This window comes from Bidens hawaiensis, unplaced genomic scaffold, assembly GCF_021521415.1.
Source record: "Bidens hawaiensis isolate Kalapana, Puna unplaced genomic scaffold, B.hawaiensis_p1.1 tig00019320_1, whole genome shotgun sequence".
Taxonomy (NCBI): Eukaryota; Viridiplantae; Streptophyta; class Magnoliopsida; order Asterales; family Asteraceae; genus Bidens; species Bidens hawaiensis.
Genome location: NW_027492928.1, coordinates 45,106 through 68,867, shown reverse-complemented (window position 1 = coordinate 68,867; position 23,762 = coordinate 45,106). Strand labels below are relative to the sequence as shown.

At 38.6% G+C, this 23,762-nt stretch overlaps 1 protein-coding gene and 1 non-coding gene across 2 annotated transcripts; both read right to left on the bottom strand.

Moving 5' to 3' along the window:
• Positions 1-1,178: 1,178 nt before the first annotated feature.
• Positions 1,179-3,128, bottom strand: LOC143558060 (pentatricopeptide repeat-containing protein At3g20730-like). Its single transcript, XM_077046983.1, has 2 exons — positions 2,372-3,128; positions 1,179-2,308 (listed from the first exon to the last, which is right to left on the bottom strand). The coding sequence occupies exons 1-2, from the start codon at positions 3,108-3,110 to the stop codon at positions 1,215-1,217; spliced, it is 1,833 nt and encodes a 610-aa protein (XP_076903098.1). The 5' UTR covers positions 3,111-3,128; the 3' UTR covers positions 1,179-1,214.
• Positions 3,129-3,739: 611 nt separating this feature from the next.
• TRNAT-AGU (transfer RNA threonine (anticodon AGU)) lies at positions 3,740-3,813 on the bottom strand. Its single transcript has one exon. It is a non-coding gene; the product is annotated as a tRNA-Thr (tRNA).
• Between the last annotated feature and the right edge of the window lie 19,949 nt (positions 3,814-23,762).

Here is a 23,762-nt window from a genome sequence, read left to right as displayed (position 1 = left end):
GTTTAACGGGATTGTCGCTACTCGCTACTTTTTATCCGACAGGAACTTTTTTCGGTTGGTATAGCCCAAGGAGAGGAGAGGAAGGACTTAGAGCATGTTTGTGCTTGTAGGTTGGGCGGGTAATGGGGCGCTGATATGGGCGTGTTCTGGCGTGGTCAAGAACAGTAGGTGACGTTGTGGCTGCATGGCCGGTGATTGGTGCTCGGGCGGGTGGTTCCGGCACTCACCCCCTCTGACGGGTTCGCATAATGACTCCTTTTTTTTTTTTTTTTTTTTTGCGTTCAAAATGCGGTTAATCTATATTTATAGTTTAGATATAGTTATTCTATATACACATTCACGTTACTTTAAGACATTATCAATCAAAACTAAAATATTCATGTTATATAACGAAACCTCATTTCATGTTCGAGTTCATGTGTATGACATCATAAAAGTTTTCATGTTTGTGTCAAGTTAGACTACGCTCATAGTCTTTGACTATTTACTTAATAATAAAAAACATTGGAAATATATTGAATGCAAGGAAGTGTAACTTTAGGTGAACAGGTTGCATTTATATTTTTAACAACATGCCAAACATGAAAGCACCTTACATATTATTTAATGTACCATATTCATTCAAAGGACATTTTTTAACATTAAAATAATATACTTAACTTAAAATCATTTTAAAGACTAATCAACCTCAACTGCACTTTATGCTACTCTTGTCTTTTCTTTTCCAGCTTATTCCTACAAACTGAATCAATCCTGAAGCCCCAAATAATTCAGCCCACATATTAAAATTGTTCACCGTATTTTTGTTCGATTATAATATCCTTTTCCATTATGCCTGCACAAACAGATGGGTCGAGTCGGGCCAGGAAGTGTCGGTCATAACAGTTTAGCAGCAGTGTCTTTCCTGCTAGAAGCCCCAAGCTAGCACTGCAACTGTCAAGGTGCGGCTCATTTTTCCCACGGCTGCAACCGAATCACCGCCTCTAATGATGGCTGCAATAGCCTAGTAACAATGTATTCAACATCAATCATTCAGACGCATTAAAAAATTCCTTTATGCGTATGCGTATATGGAATATATATATATATATATATATATATATATATATACAAGTAAAACTATGCTTTCTTGTAAAATAAAACTTTAGAAAATTTGAGAACAAAACTGAGACAAAAACAACACTAACCTGAGGTACTAGCAACTTTAGCTTCGGTTATGAAAGCAAAAGCTTCTTGCTTGTTGATTGAACAAAACTGCATCCGGATTGCTTCTTCTGCAAGTTTTCAATTTTCATCAACTTCCTTGCGTCCCAAGCACCATCCCACAAGCCAGCCGCTGCATAAATGCCAGCCAAAACCACATAGTTGACAGATTTCCGAGGGTCCAAATCAAACAACTGTCTCGCTGCAACTTCCCCTATTGCAACATTCCCATGTACACTACACGCCCCAAGAATTGCACCCCAAACCGAAGCGTTTGGCTTCATATGCATATTGTTTACTAAATCACACGCTTCTTCTAGCTCACCTCCGCGTGCTAATAAATCAACCATACATGAATAATGCTTTTCTTGAGGCGTTATATTATATTTATTAACCATACTATTAAAGAAGTGTCTTCCTTCTGCAGTCAAACCATTGTGGCTACATGAAAATAAAAGTGACAAGAATGTTATATCGTTCGGTTCCAATCCTTCATCCACCATTTGTTTATAAAGTGAAATTGCTTCATCGCCATACCCATGTTTCCCATATCCAGCAATTAACGAGGTCCATGAGATAATATTTCTCTCATTCATTTCGCCAAACACGAGGCGCGCGTCTATGATTTCACCACATTTTGAGTACATGTCAATAAGAGCATTGCTCATGGGTACATCATGCAAAGCCAGACATTTTAACGAAAGAGCATGCATTTGTTTTCCTAAACTTAATGATGCTGTGTTGGCACAAATGTTGATCATTGAGCATAATATTACACTGTCAATGTTCATGTGAACTTGACGCAATTCTATGAAAAGATTCATGGCATCCATGATGTTAGTATTGCTACCTTCGTTAGCATATCCTGCTATTAATGCAGTGCAGGATATTGTATCTTTGTTAGTCATGCTTTTGTATATTCGGTCTGCGGTTCTCACGCTTCCGCTTTTTGAATACGCGTTAATAAGTGACCCATTTAAACTGTTGTATGATCCAAACCCTAATTTAAAAACAAACCCGTGTAGCTGCGTGACATTTGCAAGATCTTTACTTCGAGCACACGCTATGAGAACACTTGCCAACGTGAAGTTGTCAGGAGTCATACCTATAAAAAAATATTAACAAAACAGAAAAAAATTAATACTTTTATTTTAAAGAAATAACATACCATCACGAAACATCAACCAGAACATTTGAATTGCATCATTGCATTTGCCTCGAACAGCAAACGTCCCGATCATCGAATTCCAAGAAACCACGTCCTTAACCGACATCATATCAAATATGTAACAAGCATCCTTGATGTCACCACATTTTGAATGCAATTCAATCAACGCACATTGTACAAAAGAATAATAAATAAACCTCCCCTTATGAATACAACCTTGTATCTGCAAACCATAATTTAACGACGTCAACCTTGTACACGCACTCAAAGTGCTCGCGTAAGTGAACTGATTAGCCTTCACACCAGCCCGGTGCATGCGAACGAACACTTTCACAGCTTCCTTATCATAACCATTCCGAGCATAACCCGATAACAACGCGGTCCACGAAACCACACTTCTCTCAGGCATTACATCAAACACTTCACGGGCACTTTTCATGTCACCAGATTTGGAATACACTATCACCAGTTTGGTATTTACATGTAGATTTGAATGAAACCCGTTTGCATAAAGATGTTCATGCACCATACGCGCTTGATTATAGGCTTGTTTATCAATGCAAAGATCTAAAAGCTTGACATAAGGAGGATGATGGAAGTGAACCGGGTGAGAAAGTGCGAGATTGACCGCACGGTCTAGCTTTCCTACGTCTAGAAACGATTGAATGTCGGATATAAATGTCGTTGGCCGGAGTATTTCGTTGATCCGACTAACTGATTTACAACAAATCTTGTTCATGGAGGAAAAATAATTATCATTCAAACAGTATGCAGCATATCATTCAAAATCTCAAATGGTAGAGTAGACGTATAAACAAAAATCTTTTGGCGGGAAGTTCGTTTCTTTAATAAACGAATGAACATAAACGAAAAAAAACTTTGATAACATTATCAAGAAAATCTGTTGTTTATAAGCGAAACAAAAATCTTTTGGCGGGAAGTTCGTTTCTTTATAAGCTATAGGGCATTCGCAGTAGGTTCCCGATCCTCGTATTTAAATAAAACAAATGGGATTTTAGTATATTGTATAATAACATGAACTTAACTGACCAAACTGGTTTTAGTGTGCTGCTGGCATTAGGTCGAACAGTTGGTGGGCATCAATGGTATAGCTGTGTTTTGGTCTAATGGTGGTTGTTTTTATCTTAAGTAAGGTGATCAAGAGCACAGTTAATAAAGAAGATAACTTGTTGGCAAAGACTTACCGGAAATGGCGATTCGAATGGTTTACAAGAAGAACTAACTAATTATGTAAAAATCAAGATATTGAAGAGGTGAACAACAAGAGGGTTCTGTTGAAATTTGAAAGGGGTTTGTTTGTGAGTTTTATTCTCTGTTTAAAAAGTAGCGGATTAATAAAAAATAAAATGCTCTCGTTGAGAGTCGAACTCAAGACCTCCCGCTTACTAAACGGGTGCTCTAACCAACTGAGCTACGAGAGCTACTTGCCATTCATTTAATAGATATGTAGTTGAAATAATATTTTGATACGTTGAGTAAAAAAATGTTTTTTAAGTTCATAATAATAATAATATTTTATTTTATTATTATTTGGAAGGTTAATGTACAAATGAAATTAACGTGCTAAACGTAAGAATCAAGTAGAGTAATTATGTGATTACATCGTAGAGTAATTATCATAGAGTAATTACATAATCACTCTACTTATATATATAATTACTCTACTGAGAGACAGTGGTTTCGTACCGGGGCAGGCGGTTTTGAGAGCAGAGTCTAGAAAAGTTGCTAAGCATGAGACATCGTGTTTGGAGAATCAGCACGTGTTCATTCCATTTGCCTTCGACACTTTTGGATCAGTAGCTCCCGAGGCGATTCGCCTCTTGGAGCGGGTGCAGAAGGTGGTCCACAGTGACTCGCAAAGCCCGAGAAACCAAGGATTTATATTTAGTAGAATAGGCTCTGCGATTCAAAAGGGGATAGCGGCGCAGCTTGTTGCTCGCTTACCCATTATCCAGATGTAGTTTGATTTGTGTTATGAGTAATTAATAAATAAATTGAATTCCAAAAAAAATGTATTTGATCCAAACTCTATTATTATTTTTAAGAAAAGTTATAAAACCATAGTTGGTTAGTCATGAGACTAGAATTTTCAACCACCTGAAAATAAAAACTTTTTCACATATCTTGGTGTGGTTAGTAGGGGTGTTCATAGTCCGGTTTTCATGATTTTTAAGTTAAATTGTGAACCAAACCATTTGTAACGGTTTTTTGTTTTTGTAAACCGAAACCAAACCGTTGAACTCTTAAACCAAACCGTTGGTAACGGTTTGGTTTCACGGTTTGAACTAGTTGGAATTTTGTACAAAACGTCCAATCTAATTTATAATATTTTATTTATGGTAAAGCTCTCAACAATTTATATTAAATTACAACTTTGTTAAGCGTTGCTGGTAGTATCTTACGCAGGTTCTGTTGTACCACTATATCCGTTCTCTCAGACTTCCACGTATCTACCACCATTATTTAACACACTGAACTTGTTTTTACAGCAAACAGTAACAATTACCTCTCTTCTCGTCTCTCTTCTTTCCTCATATTTTCCGGTTGTCGTTGATCTGTAGCCACCACCATCGACAGACCGGTGACGAACCACTGCACCAGCTTCCGTCTGTTAAGTCTCTGATTCGTTGTTTCCGGGTTTTGTTTTGTAAACCCTAGGCAATGGCGATGCAGTGACTGTTGCCGGGTTCATTTTGGAACCCTAGGCGACGGCTTGCCGGAGGCCGATGACTTTTGGTTGTCTATGGTTGTGGCAAACTTAAGGGATTTTATTTGTTTTAACCAATTTCTTCACTTAGGTATGGATTTTATGTAACTGATTGTTAATTTTTATCCATAGCTTTCTCTCTATTGTTTAGAGATCACTGGACACTGGTGGTTTATCGTGGTGGCGTAAGTAAGATGGTGATGTTGTGTACCTGAGCCTATGTTGTATTTATCTTCACATCCTTAATGAAATGCCTACAAAGTGATTGCCGGTTGAGAAAATTAGGGGAAACTGCAATAAATATTGCTTCTGATGTGTAAAACAATTGTTTCTTACACCCCGCCGCAAAGCGAATGTATATATTCTCTTATCATGGTGTGGCAAGATTCAGTTCTTTCTCTCTTTTACTTGGCGATGATGGTAGCTCGCTATTATCATGGTGTGGCGACGTTGTGCTGTGCGTTGTTCACAGTGGCAATGAGTGGTGTTAATATTTAAAATGTTTATAAGTTTAGTGACCTGAGTGATTATGACCATAAGGTCATCTGAACATGTTAATTTTTGGGCATCTATAAGCATTTGATGTTTTGAATAGTCGAACTTGGGTTTCGATATTTAGAAATCTCATACATTGGTTGTTTGACCCCGGGTCATAATCGAAGTGAAAGGAAGATTTGGAATATATATTTTCATTTCGGGTCAGTAGTACAGAAGCAGGTCGATATTTGGAGTGTGTTAACGAGCCAACATGTTGTGAACTAATTAGGATCATTTCAGTGGGTACTAAGGTTATTTTTGGAAATTGTGGCAGATTGTTTTTGGTTAGTAGCGGGTCAGAGCGGGTTTTTGCTTGATTTTGGGCTATTTAGTAGTAGTATTATATTCAGCAGTTGCTAAGGGGGTATATTGCGTATATATGAATTAACTGGGAGTTGGCAACTTGATAATTAGTTACAGGCTTGATTGAGCTTTTTAAACAGATCGGATAAAAAGTAAGCCTATTCTGTGTTGAAAGTGGCCGTCTTGCTAAAACCCTTCCTGAAGACACTACAGGTAAACTTTTGACATCCTTTTAAGAGTTATGTTAATTCTGTCTTTGAATATTAGCATAGAAACATGACTGTATGTTAGGTAGACTTGAAATGAGAGGTTGAGTTAAACTATTAAATGAAAGTTGTATGATAAGTATTTTAACTACCTATATTGCTATACTAACTTTGAGTTGAATCTTATTAAATAATAAACAGAATATTTTATTGTTCTTTATTCACATTTGTGTAGTCATAATAAATCTATCAGTTTGTACTTTTTTTCCTTAGGTTAGGAGATAACCCAATGAAGATGTCATATATGATAGGATGTCACAAATTGACCAAGAAGAATCATATAAGCACTCTTGAATTGATGTTAGTTGGCGACCTTATAGTGTCTACTTATGTACGTATCCAAAACGTTTTCATGTAAAAAACGGATTCCGCTGCAACGCTAAGGGTAAAGATACTAGAATCAGTTCTTTATAAGAATAAGATAACATTAATTTGTACAGTTAGTCTAATAGAATCAATTATGTTTGTAACAAAAATATTTATGTAAGAACATGAAGTAACATATTTAATATTACTTTTGCAATTTGTGTTTTTATTTTGGGTGCCAATCATCACACTTATTCTAATAAAACTATGCTTTGCATTACACTAGCTACAATTTGCGGCTAATTACATTATAATCACAAATCCACGTGACACATAAAACCTAAACAAAAAGCCGCACAACACACGAGTTATAAAGCCTAGACATGTTGCGACACATAAAACCTAAACAAAACCCGCACAACACACAAGTTATAAAGCCTAGACAAAAACCCGCGCAACGCGCGGGTTATAAAACCTAGTTTGCATAATTTTACAAGGTTAAACACCAATTAATTTTTAGGTTTTCATTTAGAAAATAAAGGCTTATTAAAGTTTGTGAGTTTAAGATTTGGGCTTAGGCCGTTGTTGTTTTATATTTACCGTCAATATTTAGTGATTTATATTATATGCATAAATACCTTTTATTTGATTATTTATAGTAATATATTTGTATACACATATATATTATATAATTTAAAAATTAAGTATGATTAAATCATGAGAAAATTACTTAAATAACCCTTTTAAAGATAGAGAAAAAAAATAGTAGCCCGTGAGATTTCATTTTCCAAAAATATCCCATCAAATCCAACTTTCACGTGATATTTTGATATTCCCCGTGAGTTTTCATGGACCAATCAAGATCTGCCATGTGTTTTCCATTCCCACCTATCACGCTAATATTCATCCTAAATCTGTCTTAAGCGTTAGTTTTGCATCAAATATAACCTGAAGAAAACCAACTTTAACGTAATGTTTCAAGTTGTTTTCATCGGCAACGTGAGTTTTCAAATAAGATGATTTTTGAGTTATTTTGAAATTCATCTCCAAAGATGAATTTCAAATGAATTTCAACCTCGGAGACGATTTTTGGAGTAGTTGAAGTTTGTGCAAGTGAAGTTTTGAAAAGGGTTAGGTGGATGGGGTCCACATTAAGTTTTCTCCTCAAAAATATCATTGAACATTGAATTTATATTGAATTTATAAGAATTCTAACTTTGACTATGGTTTTCAACATAAAACCAATGTGTTTTAAAAGGGGTTCGGTGGATGGGGTCCACATGAGATTTTTCTCCTCAAAAATATCTTTAAACATGGAATTAATAAGAAATCCAACTTTGACTTGGGTTTTAGGGTTAGGTGGATGGGGGTCACATGAAGTTTTCTCATCAAAAATAACTTTGAAGATGGATTTTATTACAATACCAACTTTGACTATGTTTTTCAACATAAATCTCAACGTATTCTGAAAAGGGATGGGGTCCACCAAACTACTTTGTCTCGAAAACTATCTATGAAGAGTGGAACTCCGATGAACCCATGGTAGTGGGTTATAGTGGGTTGATGAGTGTAGCAAGGTAAAGAAACTCGGTGCTTGGAGTTGAAGCGGTGGTGGGTAGTGGTGGTGGTTTGTCGGAAGTGGGGTGGTTGGCCGGAAACAGGCGGTGGCTATCGGAGAATGGTGGTTTTTGGTGGTGGTTGCGGCGGTATAAGAGGGTGGTGAGTATGGTGGAAATAATAAGAACGGAAATAAGAGAGAGTATGAGTGAAAGGAATAGTATTTTTTTGGAAGTGTGTGATTTGGAAGAAGGTGATGATGGGAGGGTAATGGAGGTGATGTTTGCCAGAAAAGTGGGGATGGTAGTGGTGGTGGGGAAGAAGGGGTGGTTGTTAACTCCGAAGTTGAAATTCATCTTTGGAGATGAATTTCAAAAAAACTTTAAAAACCATAAATTTGAATACTAACGTTGCCGATAAAACAACTTGAAACATCACGTTAAAGTTGGTTTTCTTCAGGTTATATTTGATGTCAAAACTAACGCTTAAGACATACTTTGGATGGATACTAGCGTAGTAGGTGGGAATGGAAAACACATGGCAGATCTTGATTGGTCCACGAAAATTCACGAGGAATATCAAATATCACGTGGTAGTTGAATTTGGTGGGCTATTTTTGGAAAATGAAATCTCACGGGCTACTATTCATTTTCTCTCTCTTCAAAAGGGCTATTTAGGTAATTTTCTCTTAAATTATACGGTCTGGTCCAGTTTTTGATACAAACAGTTCGTTACGATTTGAAAGTTTTCAAGCCAATTGACCAAAAGTTAAGAAAAAAAACCAACCATGAAATCAAATGATGTCCGGTTTGGATAATTTAACGGTTTCGAACCGAACCGTAAACACCCCTAATGGTTAGACAACAATTCCTTTGATGTTTGTAATTAGCTAACAATTGATTATGAGTCTTATACTCGAGCAACCATTAAAATAATTGTCTTAGGTTATGACGTAGAAAATTCTAAGATATTAAAATTTTATTAGTTATACAACATATTACTAGATATATAAACTTGTATATCGTAAACTTTTTAACTAGTTAAACTTGTAGTTCTTATGGTCTGCTATGTCGTATCGCGTCTAATTACAGGTTCGGTTTGTGGGCCAGCGATAACAATTTAGGGTTTTAGGTCCACACTTAATTAAGGCCTCAATGGGTAATGTAAATTCAAAATAATGTATTGGTATGGTGGTAAACTTGATTGTTACTAAAAATTATAGGTTATGAGTTCAAAACTTGTAGTAAGCAAACAATAATTTCCTAACAATTGTTATAAAATGCCCCAAAATCTTATTTCAATTTAGGTCTCCACATTCGTTGAGCCGACCCTGTCTGATTATTGTCTTAATTGACATTAAAAAATGTTAAATTTAAATGAATCAACATTATACGCTCTTGTTATTGCGTACATATGCTATAAATTCTCAAATTCACTAGCAATCGAGTTAAACAAAACACAAAAATAACAAGATTGAGCAAATTTGATTATAAACCAATGAGGGCAACTTACATGATTTTGAGACACTCTTAGTTTCGTTTTGCGTGGTTTGAAGAAGCTTCGTTAGGGTTTGCGTTGAGGTCTTGGTTGAAAGGTTCGTGAAATCCGACAAGAAGTCAAAGAAAGGGCTGAAGGGGATTGTGAACATTGTGTTCCGGGTGGTGCAACGTTCAACAAAGCGAGGAGTAGAAGAAGCATTGATATCCAACTCATTAACCCACTTTCAATCACACACACACTAGTTTTTATCCCCCGTGTTACGGGGTTATTTTATATTATTTGTTTCTAATATTTATATATTTTTTTTTGAATTTTAATTTTATTTATTATATCGAAGTTAATAATATATTTAGGATTTGATGATGAAAGGATTTCACAAATAAATGAGTTATTATAACACGATTTAAAATCTATAGAGGTTTGATGAGACCCATGACCCGCTTATTTTTTTACTATAAAATTGTTTCTTAATTATAAATAGTGTCTTTTTTTTAAATAATCATATATTAATTTATAGTACATCCCTATTTTATAGGATTTTCATATCAAATATTTGGTGAATTGATTTCTAAGTTAATGAAATGTTATACCCTTTTAAAGACTATCTGGGTTTGGTTAAACCATACCCGTGAATTCGGGTCAAATGCATAAGAAACCTTCATTTATAAATAATTCAATCTGGTGGCTTAAGAGAATGTAGGGAACAACTAGAAAGCTTTTAAAGCTTTCGTTATTACGGGGGTTTTACATTATTCGTTTATAATATTTATATATATTTTGGATTTTATTTTTATTTATTGTACATAAGTTAATAATATACTTAGTATTTGATGGTGAAAGGGTTTCACAAATAAATAAGATGTCATAACCCGGTTTAAAAGCTATATGGGTTTGATGAGACCCGTGATCTGCTTAATATATATATATTAAAGAAACCAGATATTATAACCCGGTTTAAAAGCTATTTGGGTTTGATGAGACCCATGATCTGCTTAATATATATATATATATATATATTAAAAGAAATCATATATTAATTTTTAGTATTTCCCTATTTTATAGGATTTTCATATCAAATATTTGATGAGATTAATTTTTAATTTAATGAGATGTTATAACCCATTTAAGGAATGTCTGGGTTTGGTGAAACCCATACCCGTGAAATCGTGTCAAATGCATGAGAAATATCCATTTACAAATAATGTCTGGTGGCTTGGGAGAATGTAAGGAGCAACCAGAGAGCTTTTAAAACTTTCGTTTATATATATTACTAGTTTTTATTTATGGTTTGATGATAAGTTGTTTCACAAATAAATAAGATAGCCAAGACCTGAGTCCTGACCGCCAAATCCCAACAATATACTCTTCTTCTTAGTGAACATAATCTTCTATCTCATTAAAATAAACAAAAAACAAAAGAATTCACTGATAAATATTTTACTTCACATACATAATTATGTTAGGGCATGAATTTTATGCTGAGGATTCTTAATCCTTAACTATCTTATTGATAGATTATCCTTGAGATATGTATCAGGGTATAAAGGATGACGATCCTCGGTATTATTTGTTTACTAATGATTTGTTTAGTATGGTGATGTGTTAGACAGTATAACAACTTTAAGACGTACTTGCATCAATTATCTTCATGGAGTATTATTTAGCTGGAGTATGGATCTAGGATCCTAATTCAACGTAGTTGTTAATGGACAATTTCGTATGAAGACTGACGTTTAAATAACTACAACGGTATCTAGACCTGGTTCACCACTTTATTTGCTAGTGAATGGCTATCGGCACGTGGTCAAAGAGCACGTTGGTGAAGAGTGGAAGACTAGCGGATTTGTAGGATGAAGTTGTTAAGTTAGTTAATTACTTATTCTTTATATACCGAGTTGTGATCGACGTTAGGGATATCGGTATTCACACACACACTAGCTACTAAGACTACTTGTACACACATAGCATTCGTTAATCAACAACTCCAATACTTGTAACACCTTTTTGTTATCCATATAATTGACGGTGATAGTTTTTACCGTCCGGGGGTTTTTTGTGCCGGAAATTACTATAATCACGTACTATCCGACCAAAGGTTACCTTGTTAATCCTTGACCGAAGTGATTCGACCAAAGATTACCTTGTTAAGTTTTGACCGAAGTAAGATTATCGTAATTAAGGGTTTTGTCCCTCGTGATCACATCAATGTGTTCATCAAGATTTCGATTACACATTCATTCTTATCGTGTTAGCACTATGCCTCACTTAACAGATTTGGATACATTATCCTTAGCAGATTTTTGTCCAAAACAATTTGGCCCCCACCGTGGGGCAATTGGTGCTATAATCCATATTACTCCTATCAATTTGTGGTTTTTTCATACCCATATTACTTTCATTGGCCTCTCAATCAACATCTGCTTCGTCAACCATGCCCTCATTAATTCCTCTCTCATCGAGGACTTTGCCACCGATGCCTCCGCCAATCACGGGAGCACAACGGCATGCTGCTGCTGGAAGCAAGATGCAACTACCAGTCTTCCAGAGCTCAAAAAACGCTGCTGCTGCACCGGTGGTTAATACTAACAATGATGTTTCATCTATGTTTTCGCAGGTTAAAGCATATATGGAGCAGCAGAACAAGACCAACCAGAGGATCCTTCGTGAGATAGAAGATATCAAGAAGACTAAGAGGCCAACGGAGGATCACACTCCTTTAATGCCCAGGATGCTGGATTTCATCAGTCCAGGATCCATGGCTTAGTTCTCGCAAGGATCATACATCCTTCAACAGGGGTCTATGGGTCCACAGGTTCAAGGATCCTCACTATTTCAGCCAGGATCATCGATCCTTCAACAGGGGTCCATGGGTCCACAGGCTCAAGGATCGTCACTATTTCAGCCAGGATCATCCATCCTTCAACAGAGGTCCATGGGTCAACAGACTCAAGGATCCTCACATTACCAACAAGGATCACCCATCCTTCAACCAGGATCCTCTGGATTGTATCTTCAAGGATCCTATAATTCCCAACCTCAAGAATCCTTCTTTCAGAATCAAGGATCCTCAGGAATCCAACATCAACGATCCTCCGAATTCCATGAAGGAGATTTCATTCCCATGCAGACTATCGCGTCGGGTGGTCCTACTCTTATTGCTGACTCTTCTCATCCCAGATACTCATCCGAGATGCCAACCTTCGCCCAGCAAAGAGGTAATCAGTATGATCCTTTATCCTTAGACGCTAACCGTGGTTCCATGCAGGATGCAGGTATTAACCAAGCAATGGCCAAGGAGCTACAGAAGCTCAAGGATATGATATCCAGTGTTCCTGGGGTAATACGACCAATCCCCGAGATACCTGAGGGAAGCCACAAGTTATCCAGATTTGCTCCGCCTATCGGTGATGCTGAAATCCCGAAGCGATTCCAAACTCCCAACATGAAGACTTACGACGGGACCACTGATCCTGAAGAGCATGTGGCACAATATAGAGAAAGGATGGAGATCAATCCCGTTCCTGAGAGACTCAAGGAAGCCTGCTTATGCAAAGGCTTTAAATCCACCCTGACCGGATCTGCATTAAAATGGCTGCTAAGTTTTCCTCCATTTTCAATTACTTCTTTTTCTCATTTAGTTAACCTGTTCAACAGCCAATTTTCCTGTAGCAGGAAATTTGAAAAGTTAACTAGTGACTTATACCGAGTTATCCAACCAAGTGACGAATCCCTTAGGGATTATGTTACGAAGTTTGGAAGGGAAGCCTTAGAAATTCCTAATCTTGATATGGCTACGGCTGTTGAGGCCTTCAAGATGGGACTTCAGAGGGGCTCCCCCTTTTATGATAATCTTGTGATGACTCCTTGCAGGTCCCTAGATGAAGTAAGAAACAGGGCGCTCAGATTTATACGGTTAGAAGATGACAAGAGGATCCAGGATCGTCTGGGGAATCAAACAAAACAAGAATCCTCTGACAAGAAGCAAGGATTCTCGTTCAAGAATAACAACGCAAAGTCGTATAACAAGTTCAACAACCAGAACGTACGAGCAGTCGAAGAGGGAGATGATGATGATGAAGACTATCCATGCATCTCCGAATATTGTTTCTCCGTGGATACTCATGGCTTAATTTGTGCCATGAAGGATCTGGAGGAAAAGGCAAGGTGGCCCCGAAAGAATGAGAAGACGACCACCTTCAAGGACAAGTCTAAGTGGTGTGCCTTTCACGAAGATTTTGGCCACATGACAGATGAGTGCATTGGCTTGAGGAGAGAAATTGGATACCTCCTAAGCAAGGGTCACTTCAAAGAACTCTTGGGAGGGAAGAAACCCAAGATCCAGGATCCTGAAGATCTTCCACAAAAAGCAACACCACCACCACCAGATGCTCATGTGATCAACTTTGTCTCCAGAGACTACGAAATATTTCGAGATTCTTGTACCATAGCAGAGAATCCCGCAGAAGAATTCGAGTTAGACGATGAAAGAAGACCACTCATCCCCACTACTCGAGTGACTGATTAGAGAATCTTCTTCAACTCGAGGATCCAGGATCCTCAGCAGGATGAGCTAGGTGTGCAAACAATCAATTTCATCTCCGGAGGTTCGGAGATATGTGGGACTTTTTTCTCTGCAGCGAGAAGACTTGCCAAGGGGGTCAAGATGGATAACGGAGACCGAACAATAGTATCGACCACCTTAAAAACAGACAAAAGAATCTTCTTCGATGAGGAAGACAAGCTAAACACCCAGGATCCTCATCACGATAGTTTGATTATTACTTTATTTATCTCTAACCATTATGTACGCAGGATCCTAGTTGACGGTGGGAGCTCGGTCAACATTATCCAGCATGATGTCCTCAAAAAGACGAACATTCCGGATTCAGAGATCATCCCTAAAACATCGGTGCTAGTCGGTTTCAGTGGTGAAACCAAGAAGACATTGGGGGACATCAACCTCCCAATTTATATCGAAGGGTTAAATTCATATCAAAAATTTTGTGTTATAGATAACCTTTCCTGTTGAAATGTTATTTTAGGTAGGCCCTGGCTCCATGGGATGAAGGCAGTAGCTTCAACTTATCACCAATGCATCAAGCTACCTACTCCTTGGGGAGTTGTGAAGATAGTTGGTGACCAAGCGGAGGCCAAGAATTATTATTCTTCATCGATGAAGCCAACAGCCAAGCAAACTATAGCATAGCAACTACAGCAACATCCTAGGGACGTGCTGGAAGCTCGGGAGAAAGACCTTAAAGAAGTATCATTGGACCCCGAGGATCCAGAGATAAAGGTGTTCCTAGGATCCAGTATTCCCAGTAAGATTGAGGAGGATTTAGTATCCTTCTTAGGGCGAAGAAGATCTACCTTTGCCTTCAAGCATTCTGACATGACAGGTATTTCAAAAGAGGTAATCACTCATAAACTCGGCCTTGATCTATCTGTTAAAACCGTCCATCAGAAGCGTAGAAAATTCGCTCCTGAGAGGAACAAGATCATACAAGAAGAAGTTGAAAAAATTCTTAACGGTATGATCAGAGATGTTCAATATCCTCGATGGCTAGCTAATGTGGTCATTGTTTCAAAAAAGAATGGAAAGTGGAGGGTGTGTGTCGATTTTACCGATTTAAACAAGGCATGCCCCAAGGATCTTTTCCCGTTACCACATATAGATTCCATGGTGGATGTAAATGCAGGACATGAAATGCTTACCTTTATGGATGCATCCTCTAGATTTCAACAAATTCAAATGGAACCATCTGATCAAGAGGATACAACATTCATGACTCCCATCGGCATATACTGTTATACTGCTATGCCATTTGGACTAAGAAATGCAGGGGCAACATACCAATGACTAGTCAACATGATGTTCAAGGATCATTTGGGTAAGACTATGGAGGTCTACATAAATGATATGGTGGTGAAAGAAAGCTGAGGACCACCTTAGAGACCTCGAGGAAGCATTCAATATCCTTGACCATTATAACATGAAATTGAATTCGTCAAAATGCCACTTTGGTGTTAAGGCTGGAAAATTTTTGGGATATATGGTAACTAAAAGAGGAATTGAAGCAAGCCCCGAGCAGATTGAAGCCATCCTCAATATGAAATCTCCTGCAAACGCAAAGGATGTCCAAAGGCTCATAGGAAGAATAGCTGCTCTCAACAGATTCATCTCAAGATCCTTCGAGAAGTGCAAGGACTTCTATGACATCCTTAGGAAGAATAAGAAGTTTGAGTGGACGGAAAAGAATGAGGATGCGCTTACAGCCTTGAAGGATTACTTATCCGCAGCTCCGGCTCTAATGAAGCTAGTGAATGGAGAATCCTTATATCTATATTTAGCTGTCTCAGGAAATGCAGTAAGTGCCGTCTTGGTAAAGGATCATGAAGGTGAACAACATCCTGTTTACTATGTAAGTAAAAGTCTTCTAGATGCGGAAGCCAGGTATTCTCATTTAGAAAAGTTAATTCTTGCACTCATTATGGCTTCCACTAAATTGAGACATTATTTTGAAACTCACCCTATTATTATGAGAACTAACTATCCCGTGAAGAATGTTCTTAGAAAACCAGAGTTATCAGGTAGGATGGCCAAGTGGGCTGTAAAATTAAGTGCATATGATATCCAATACGAGCCAAGAACCGCAATCAAGTCTCAAGCACTAGCGTACTTTGTGGCTGATTTCACTAGTGACCTACAAAAAGAAGCTGACTTGGAGGTCCAACAACTAGAAAAGACTCAGGATCCTTGGATCCTCTTCACAGATGGAGCATCCAACGTAAGAGGAACATGATTGGGGATCCTACTGAAATCGCCACAGGGGGACATATTACCCCAGTCCATAGCCTGTGAGTTCCAAGCAACAAACAATGAAGCAGAGTATGAGGCTCTAATCGCAGGTTTGCAATTAGCCAAAAGCATGAGGATCAGGTATCTTCAAGTTTATGTAGATTATTTATTGATAACTAACCACTTTAATGGCTCGTATGCTGTTAAAGGTGAGAAACTAATTAAATATTTAGATGTTGTGAAGGAGTTATCGAAATCCTTCGAAATATTTAGTATTACACAGGTACCGAGGGAAGAAAACGTTGGTGCAGACGCCTTGGCAAACTTAGCCTCATCTTTGAAGATTCCTGAGGATTTGAAGATCCCAATAATCCACATTCTCTCGCCAGCAATAAACAGGAAGTTGGGGAGATAATGAATGATAAAGAAATCGTACTCTGGGATCCTTTATCCTCGAATAACAAAGGATCATGGATTAATCCTATCAAGAACTACATTCATACTAGAGAAATTCCAGCCACAGAAAATCCCAAATCCTTCAAACTCAAGGTATCCCAATATATTTTGTTAAATGATATGGTATATAGGAAATCTCTTGCAGGTCCATATTTGAGATGCATTGAGGATCCTGAGATCCAAGAAGTACTCAAGGATTTTCATGAAGGAGATTGCGGCAATCACACAAGTGGAAGAGCGTTATTTTCCAGGATACTCAGAACTGGATACTTCTGGCCAAAAATGAAGAAGGATGCAGTGGAGTATTCAAGGAAATGTGATGCTTGTCAAAGACACGCGAACATCCTTCAGCAGCCAGCGGAGCCTCTATATCCTATATCCTCCTCATGGCCTTTCATGAAATGGGGTATGGATATTGTAGGCAAGCTACCAAAAGCACCCGGTGGAAAGGTCTTTAAGCTTGCTATGACTGACTACTTTTCCAAATGGATTGAGGCAGAAGCATTCGTACAGGTCCGAGAAAGGAAGTGATATCTTTTATTAAACGAAATATTATAACTCGATTTGGTATTCCTGCTGAAATTGTTTGTGATAATGGTTCCCAGTTTATCGGGAATAGAACCATTAACTTTTGTGACAGTTGGGGCATCAAAATGATTATTTCCACTCCGGTTCATCCTCAAGCCAATGGTCAAGCGGAGTCTAGCAACAAGATCATGATCAACAACTTAAAGAAGAAGCTAGGATCCAAGAAGGGAAAATGGGCTGAAGAACTTCCTTATGTTCTTTGGGCAGACAGGACAACGCCAAAGAATGCGACAGGTCAAACACCTTTCTCATTGGTGTTTGGCTCTGAGGCTGTACTTCCTACCGAAATGGTAGTTCCTACGGCCAGAATAAGCATCTGTGATCCTGAAGCCAATGAAGAAATCCTTCTTGAAGACTTGGATACTATAAAAGAACTCAGAGACTTGGCCAAGATCAGGATGGTAACCTACAAGCAGAGGGTAGCTGGAGCATACAACAAAAATATGAGGATCAGAAGATTCCAACAAGGAGATTTAGTCTTGAGGAAAGCCTTTCAAAACACTATCAATCCGGCTGATGGAAAGTTAGCACCCAAATGGGAAGGACCTTATCAAATTGAGTCGGAGTCTGGAAATGGGGCATATCATTTGCTCACAATGGAAGACAACAGGTTACCAAGAGCATGGAATGCCATCCGCCACAAGAGATATTTTTTCTGATCAGGATCTATTATCCTTAGAGAATATATTATCCTTAAAGGATCAAGGATCCCAAAATTGGTAATATTTATTTGATTGCTTATCCTTTTCAGATTCTTATTGTTAATTTGATGATAATATATTCTTAACAATTATTTTCTCCAAGTTTTAAGTAACAACGCAGGGATCTATTCAAATGTTCAATGATCAAGAGGTTGGCCACCTCTCCTTTACATTCGAGGTATTATCCCATTTCCCTTGGCCTAGCCCACGATTGGATATGACCCCCGATGGTCATATCCCCTACGGTTTAAAGGTTTTTACCTTTCTTATAAATAGAGTTTCTACACTCTCGTCTGGAGCGCACGCTATCCAACGTATAGTCCGGGCAGCGGGACCAGTACACGCTTAGTGGCTGACAATTTCGTTATCTTCGGCTATTTGGAGGATCCTACGAATTATGGTAGACGTACCATACCACCGGTTTATAACGTTTTCAGGTTATCTCAAGACAAAGGTTTCTAACATTTTCATGTTAGCTAAGGTTTTGGTGTTTTCACGTCACTCACGTTTGGGCTAAATCCCGGTTTGGACGAGTCCCCAGTTAACATCCGTATTTGGGCTTGTCCCCAATTTCGGGCTTGTCCCCAGATTACACGGGCTTGTCCCCAAATTACACGGGATTGTCCCTAGTTTATTATTTGGGCTTGTCCCCAACTTATTGGGTTTAATCCCAACTAACACTATGAATTGTTTGCAGCAGATTCTCTAAGTTCTTTGTGAGGATCAAAATTCTAAGGATCCCGAATCCTAAAGCTATTCCTTCAAGGATCACTGAGAGTTCAATACTTATGGTAACTTAGGTCTATCTAGACCTTCTGGTATGATCTCTGTTAATTAACTTATGTATCATATTGGTTGCGATAAATTTGGATATTTCAGTTTAGAGGGTTATTCCCTTAAAGTTGTTTTATTACTTAAATTTTTTTACCTATTTTAAGGATACTCTATCCTAATATTTGTCCTATCATACTATTTATTCTTTAAGGATATTCTATCCTAGGCAATTTTCATAAGGATCTTTTATCTTAAAAAATCTTTTTACTTAAAATTATTTTTAAAAACTATCAGCAATGCTAAAGTTATATCTAACAAACTTTTAAGAGTAAAATAACAAGTAAATAGTCAAAAGATTTATATTAATTAAAATAAGCTACCAGGACTTATTCAAAATTCTTAACCCGGACTTCACCATGCAAAAGATGGACCATCCATCCGGGTTAAGTGAGTACTACTAACAGTTCATAAGTGCAGGAAAATGAAAAACAGGGGCAACAAAGGCTTCATCCCCACAAACAGAGGATCCCTCCACCTTTGTCACCCCCACCAATTGTCTTAAGGATCATGGATCCTTTACCCTAGTTACTATTGTTTATTACAGACCAAAAGTAATTGTTCAGAAAAACATCAACACAAATAAAAAAAAGTGGGCTCGGGCCTTGTCTTCTATATCCTTCATCGCCCACCTAAGCTGCATCTTCACCCTCGGCAACACCATCTCCCTTGCCTGCTTCAACCACCTCCTTGACGCCACCGGTCCCAGCCTCGGTGTTCTCAGCCATCTCCTCGTCGTCCTCACCACCAAGATCGTCAAGAGCAGCCTTCAAATTCTCCACGTCCCATGTCGACTTGTCAAAAGCGAGATCACCGGCCTTCTTCGCCATCTTGATCCGTGCTTGGAATACCGACCTGGCAGCACACACTTTGGCCTCATCTGTAGCTTGCTCCACTGCTGTAACATCCCGAAATTTCTAAAGTAATATTTATTATATTATTTTGTCGGGTGAAATAAACGAGTTAGTGGAACGATAATAATAATAATAGCAAAATATGAAGACTTAGTAGGATAATTAGATGGGATTAGATATGGACCAAAAGGAAATATGGGCCTTCGGTCCATGGGCTTAAGGGAGTATAAATACCCCCTTAAACCCCAATCCTTTCCATTCCATCCATTTATCCATCCTAATCTCTACACACTCCAAAACACACACAACCCGAACCAAGATCCAAAGGCGAGGACCCGAGCTCGTTGGTGCTAGATCGTCATGACGAACCAAAGCAACAAGACCAGCTCGTGTTCGTAGTTCGACTCATTTACGGTACGTTTATATCGAGAACTTGTTCGTTTAGGTTTGGATTAGTATAGAAATGATAGATCTGTGTTTGTATGGTAAAAACGAATCCAACAAAGCTAAACTTACTGAAAGTGGTTATGATTTGATGGGTTAATCGATTGATAAAAGAACCCGTAACCTATATGCCTAAATCGCACCCTTTAAACATCGAAGTTAGGTCAATTTGATGGTTGGGGTTTGTAGGCGCTGGTCAGACGATTCCGTGGATACCTAAATCGAGTTATTTGGTTAAGAAACGAAGATGATTAAGGGATTTAAGGACGAACAGTACCTGCAGCTGGACAACTTCGCCTGCAGGCTAAGTTCGCCTGATGAACTTCGCCTGCAAAGCTAAGTTCGCCTGATGACAACTTCGCTGCAAAGCTAAGTTCGCCTGATGACAACTTCGCCTGCAGGCTAAGTTCGCCTGATGAACTTCGCCTGCAAAGCTAAGTTCGCCTGATGACAACTTCGTTGTAAAGCTAAGTACGCCTGATGACAACTTCGCCTGCAAAGCTAAGTTCGCCTGATGAACTTCGCCTGCAAAGCTAAGTTCGCCTAAGGTTTAACTTCGCCTAAAGCTAAGTTCGCCTAAGGTTTAACTTCGCCTAAAGCTAAGTTCGCCTAAGGTTTAACTTCGCCTAAAGCTAAGTTCGCCTAAGGTTTAACTTCGCCTAAAGCTAAGTTCGCCTAAGGTTTAACTTCGCCTAAAGTCAAGTTCGATTAGAAAATAAATTAAAAACGATAAGTAAAAGTAAGCTAATACTATGCCACCAGATTAAATCAGGCGAGTATTGATACGTGTAACTTATACAGTCAGCCGAGCTCAGTTAAAGAAGGGATTTACAACTATCGGAGGAAGAAGCAGAGTTCAGGTGAGTTTCTAGCCCCATTTATGTGTTATGTTTTCGGGGCTGTGTGCATACTCGATATGTTTGTTAATACGCTTATCCTAAGAGATAAGTGTATGCCTTATGTGAATAATATGATATGTATGAATGATTGCTTGATGGTACGTGAACGATCTTCGGATATTGCACGTACTGTCAGGTTGTAACGCTATGTATAAGGTAAGTATGATATGTATGCTTATGTGTATGAACGTGATAAAGTTAATAAAAGAAGGAAATGATGGTTGTATGGTTACGAAAAGGGTACCGAGCCCTAATAATACTCGAGGTATGATGTATGGTTGTATGGTAACGAAGAGGGAATCGAACCCTACTAATATTCGAGAACTAGGGAACCGAACCCTACAAATATTCGAGGAAAGAGGGTACCGAGCCCTAATAATACTCGAGGAAGGAGGGTACCGAGCCCTAATAATACTCGAGGTATGATGTATGGTTGTATGGTAACGAAGAGGGAATCGAACCCTACTAATATTCGAGAACTAGGGAACCGAACCCTACTAATATTCGAGGAAAGAGGGTACCGAGCCCTAATAATACTCGAGGAAAGAGGGTACCGAGCCCTAATAATACTCGAGGAAGGAGGGTATCGAGCCCTAATAATACTCGAGGTATGATGTATGGTTGTATGGTAACAAAGAGGGAATCGAACCCTACTAATATTCGAGAACTAGGGAACCGAACCCTACTAATATTCGAGGAAAGAGGGTACCGAGCCTTAATAATACTCGAGGAAGGAGGGTACCGAGCCCTAATAATACTCGAGGTATGATGTATGGTTGTATGGTAACGAAGAGGGAATCGAACCCTACTAATATTCGAGAACTAGGGAACCGAACCCTACTAATATTTGAGGAAAGAGGGTACCGAGCCCTAATAATACTCGAGGAAGGAGGGTACCGAGCCCTAATAATACTCGAGGAATGTAGGGCGTAATGCTCTTTATAACGTAAGATATGAAAGTAAGTTAATACAAAAGAAAGTATGAAAGTATGAATGAAAGAATATAAGCTTATGTGTATTGTATAGTGTATGATTAACTAGAACTCACTCAGCGTAGCTGACTTTTAGTATGCACGCAGGTGAGTGGAATGAGACAGCTAGCTTGAGCGGGCACATTGTGGGCGAATAGGAGACTGGCATCTGAAGACTCAAGATGTTTTAATGTAATTGACGTTTATTTTGAAAGACAAGAATGTTTAATTAAGGCAAGTTTTGGATTGCTGTAACGTTTCATGAAAGTTTTTATATTCCGCGAAAGTTTTAATGAACTATGATTTGTAAGAACTGTGTTTATGAGTAAATCCGACGCTAAAGTAGGGCTACCGGGTTCGGGGCCTTACAAGTTGGTATCAGAGCATAAGTTCGAGAGATTTAAGCATCCTACATGCTTAGACTCGAACAGAGAATGAGATTTAAAATGAGAAAGAAAGAAGATGCCAGTTCAAGATAGCCATGTGTCACTCAAGCAAGCTCAGTAAAGGTAAAGTGTATGGTAAATGGTGTATGTTAATGTTGGCTTATTTGCTAAATGAAGAATGAGTGCAGGTTAGGGATAGGATTAATTGATCTTAACTGATTAACTGTTTAAGAGTATAAACAAGCACAAGTGAAATCATGAAGGGAAGTATGTAGAACCTGAGGAGTAACGCAAATAGTTAATTACACTTGATCAACGTCATTAACTACTTACTTTACAAATCATGTGCTAAATAATTCATAGAGTGGTGACGTTTGTGTTTTCCCTTTTAGAATACTAATGGCTGGAGCTGGAGAAATTGTTGGAACTGGGGGTCGCACTGGACGTCGTGGCAGGCCTAGTCTTGTCCGGCAACCCTCGGTAGAAGAAGCTTCCAACACCGGAGACGAAGGAGGCGCAGCTGGAGGAAACTCGAGCAACAACGAAGGACATCAACTTGACCCTGCTGTTCTAGCTGCCATTGCCCAAGCTGTGGCAACTGCCATGAAGACTGGGAATCCCGAAGGACCTGCTGGAAGAATTGCTGAAGGATCAGGAGAGAATGGTAGGAAGGATGATGAGGGAGGGAAGGGTGACTCGGGTGAAGCTGGATCTGTCAAGGTTGGTGATGGAAAGAGAGGTCGAGGTGGGTGTAACTACAAGTCCTTCAAGGGATGCGACCCGCCGAAGCTGACTGGTTTGGGAGACGCAATCGCTACTCTTCAATGGATAACCACTATGGACAAGATTATCCGCATTAGCGAATACCGTCCCGACTAAGCTGTGGGTTATGTTACTCAGTCATTTGAGGAAGAAGCGATGTATTGGTGGGAAAGTGTGGAGCAGAGAAAGACTAGGGATGAGATCAAGGCGTTGAGATGGGACGATCTGAAAGAGTTGGTGATGAAGAAGTTGTGTGCAGATGCCGAGGTTGAAAGGAGGGAGATGAAGTTCCTGAATTTAAAGGCCGGTATGATGACGCATCGTGAGTATACTACTGAATTCAACCGACTATCTAGGTTGGTGCCTGATATGGTTGACACTGAGGTCAAGAGAATCAAATGTTATGTGAGGGGATTGCCACAAAAAGTCCGCATATTAGTCAGGGCAAATAAACCTGCTACTTTTGACTCTGCTGTTGAACTTGCAGAAGTGGTTTATGCTGA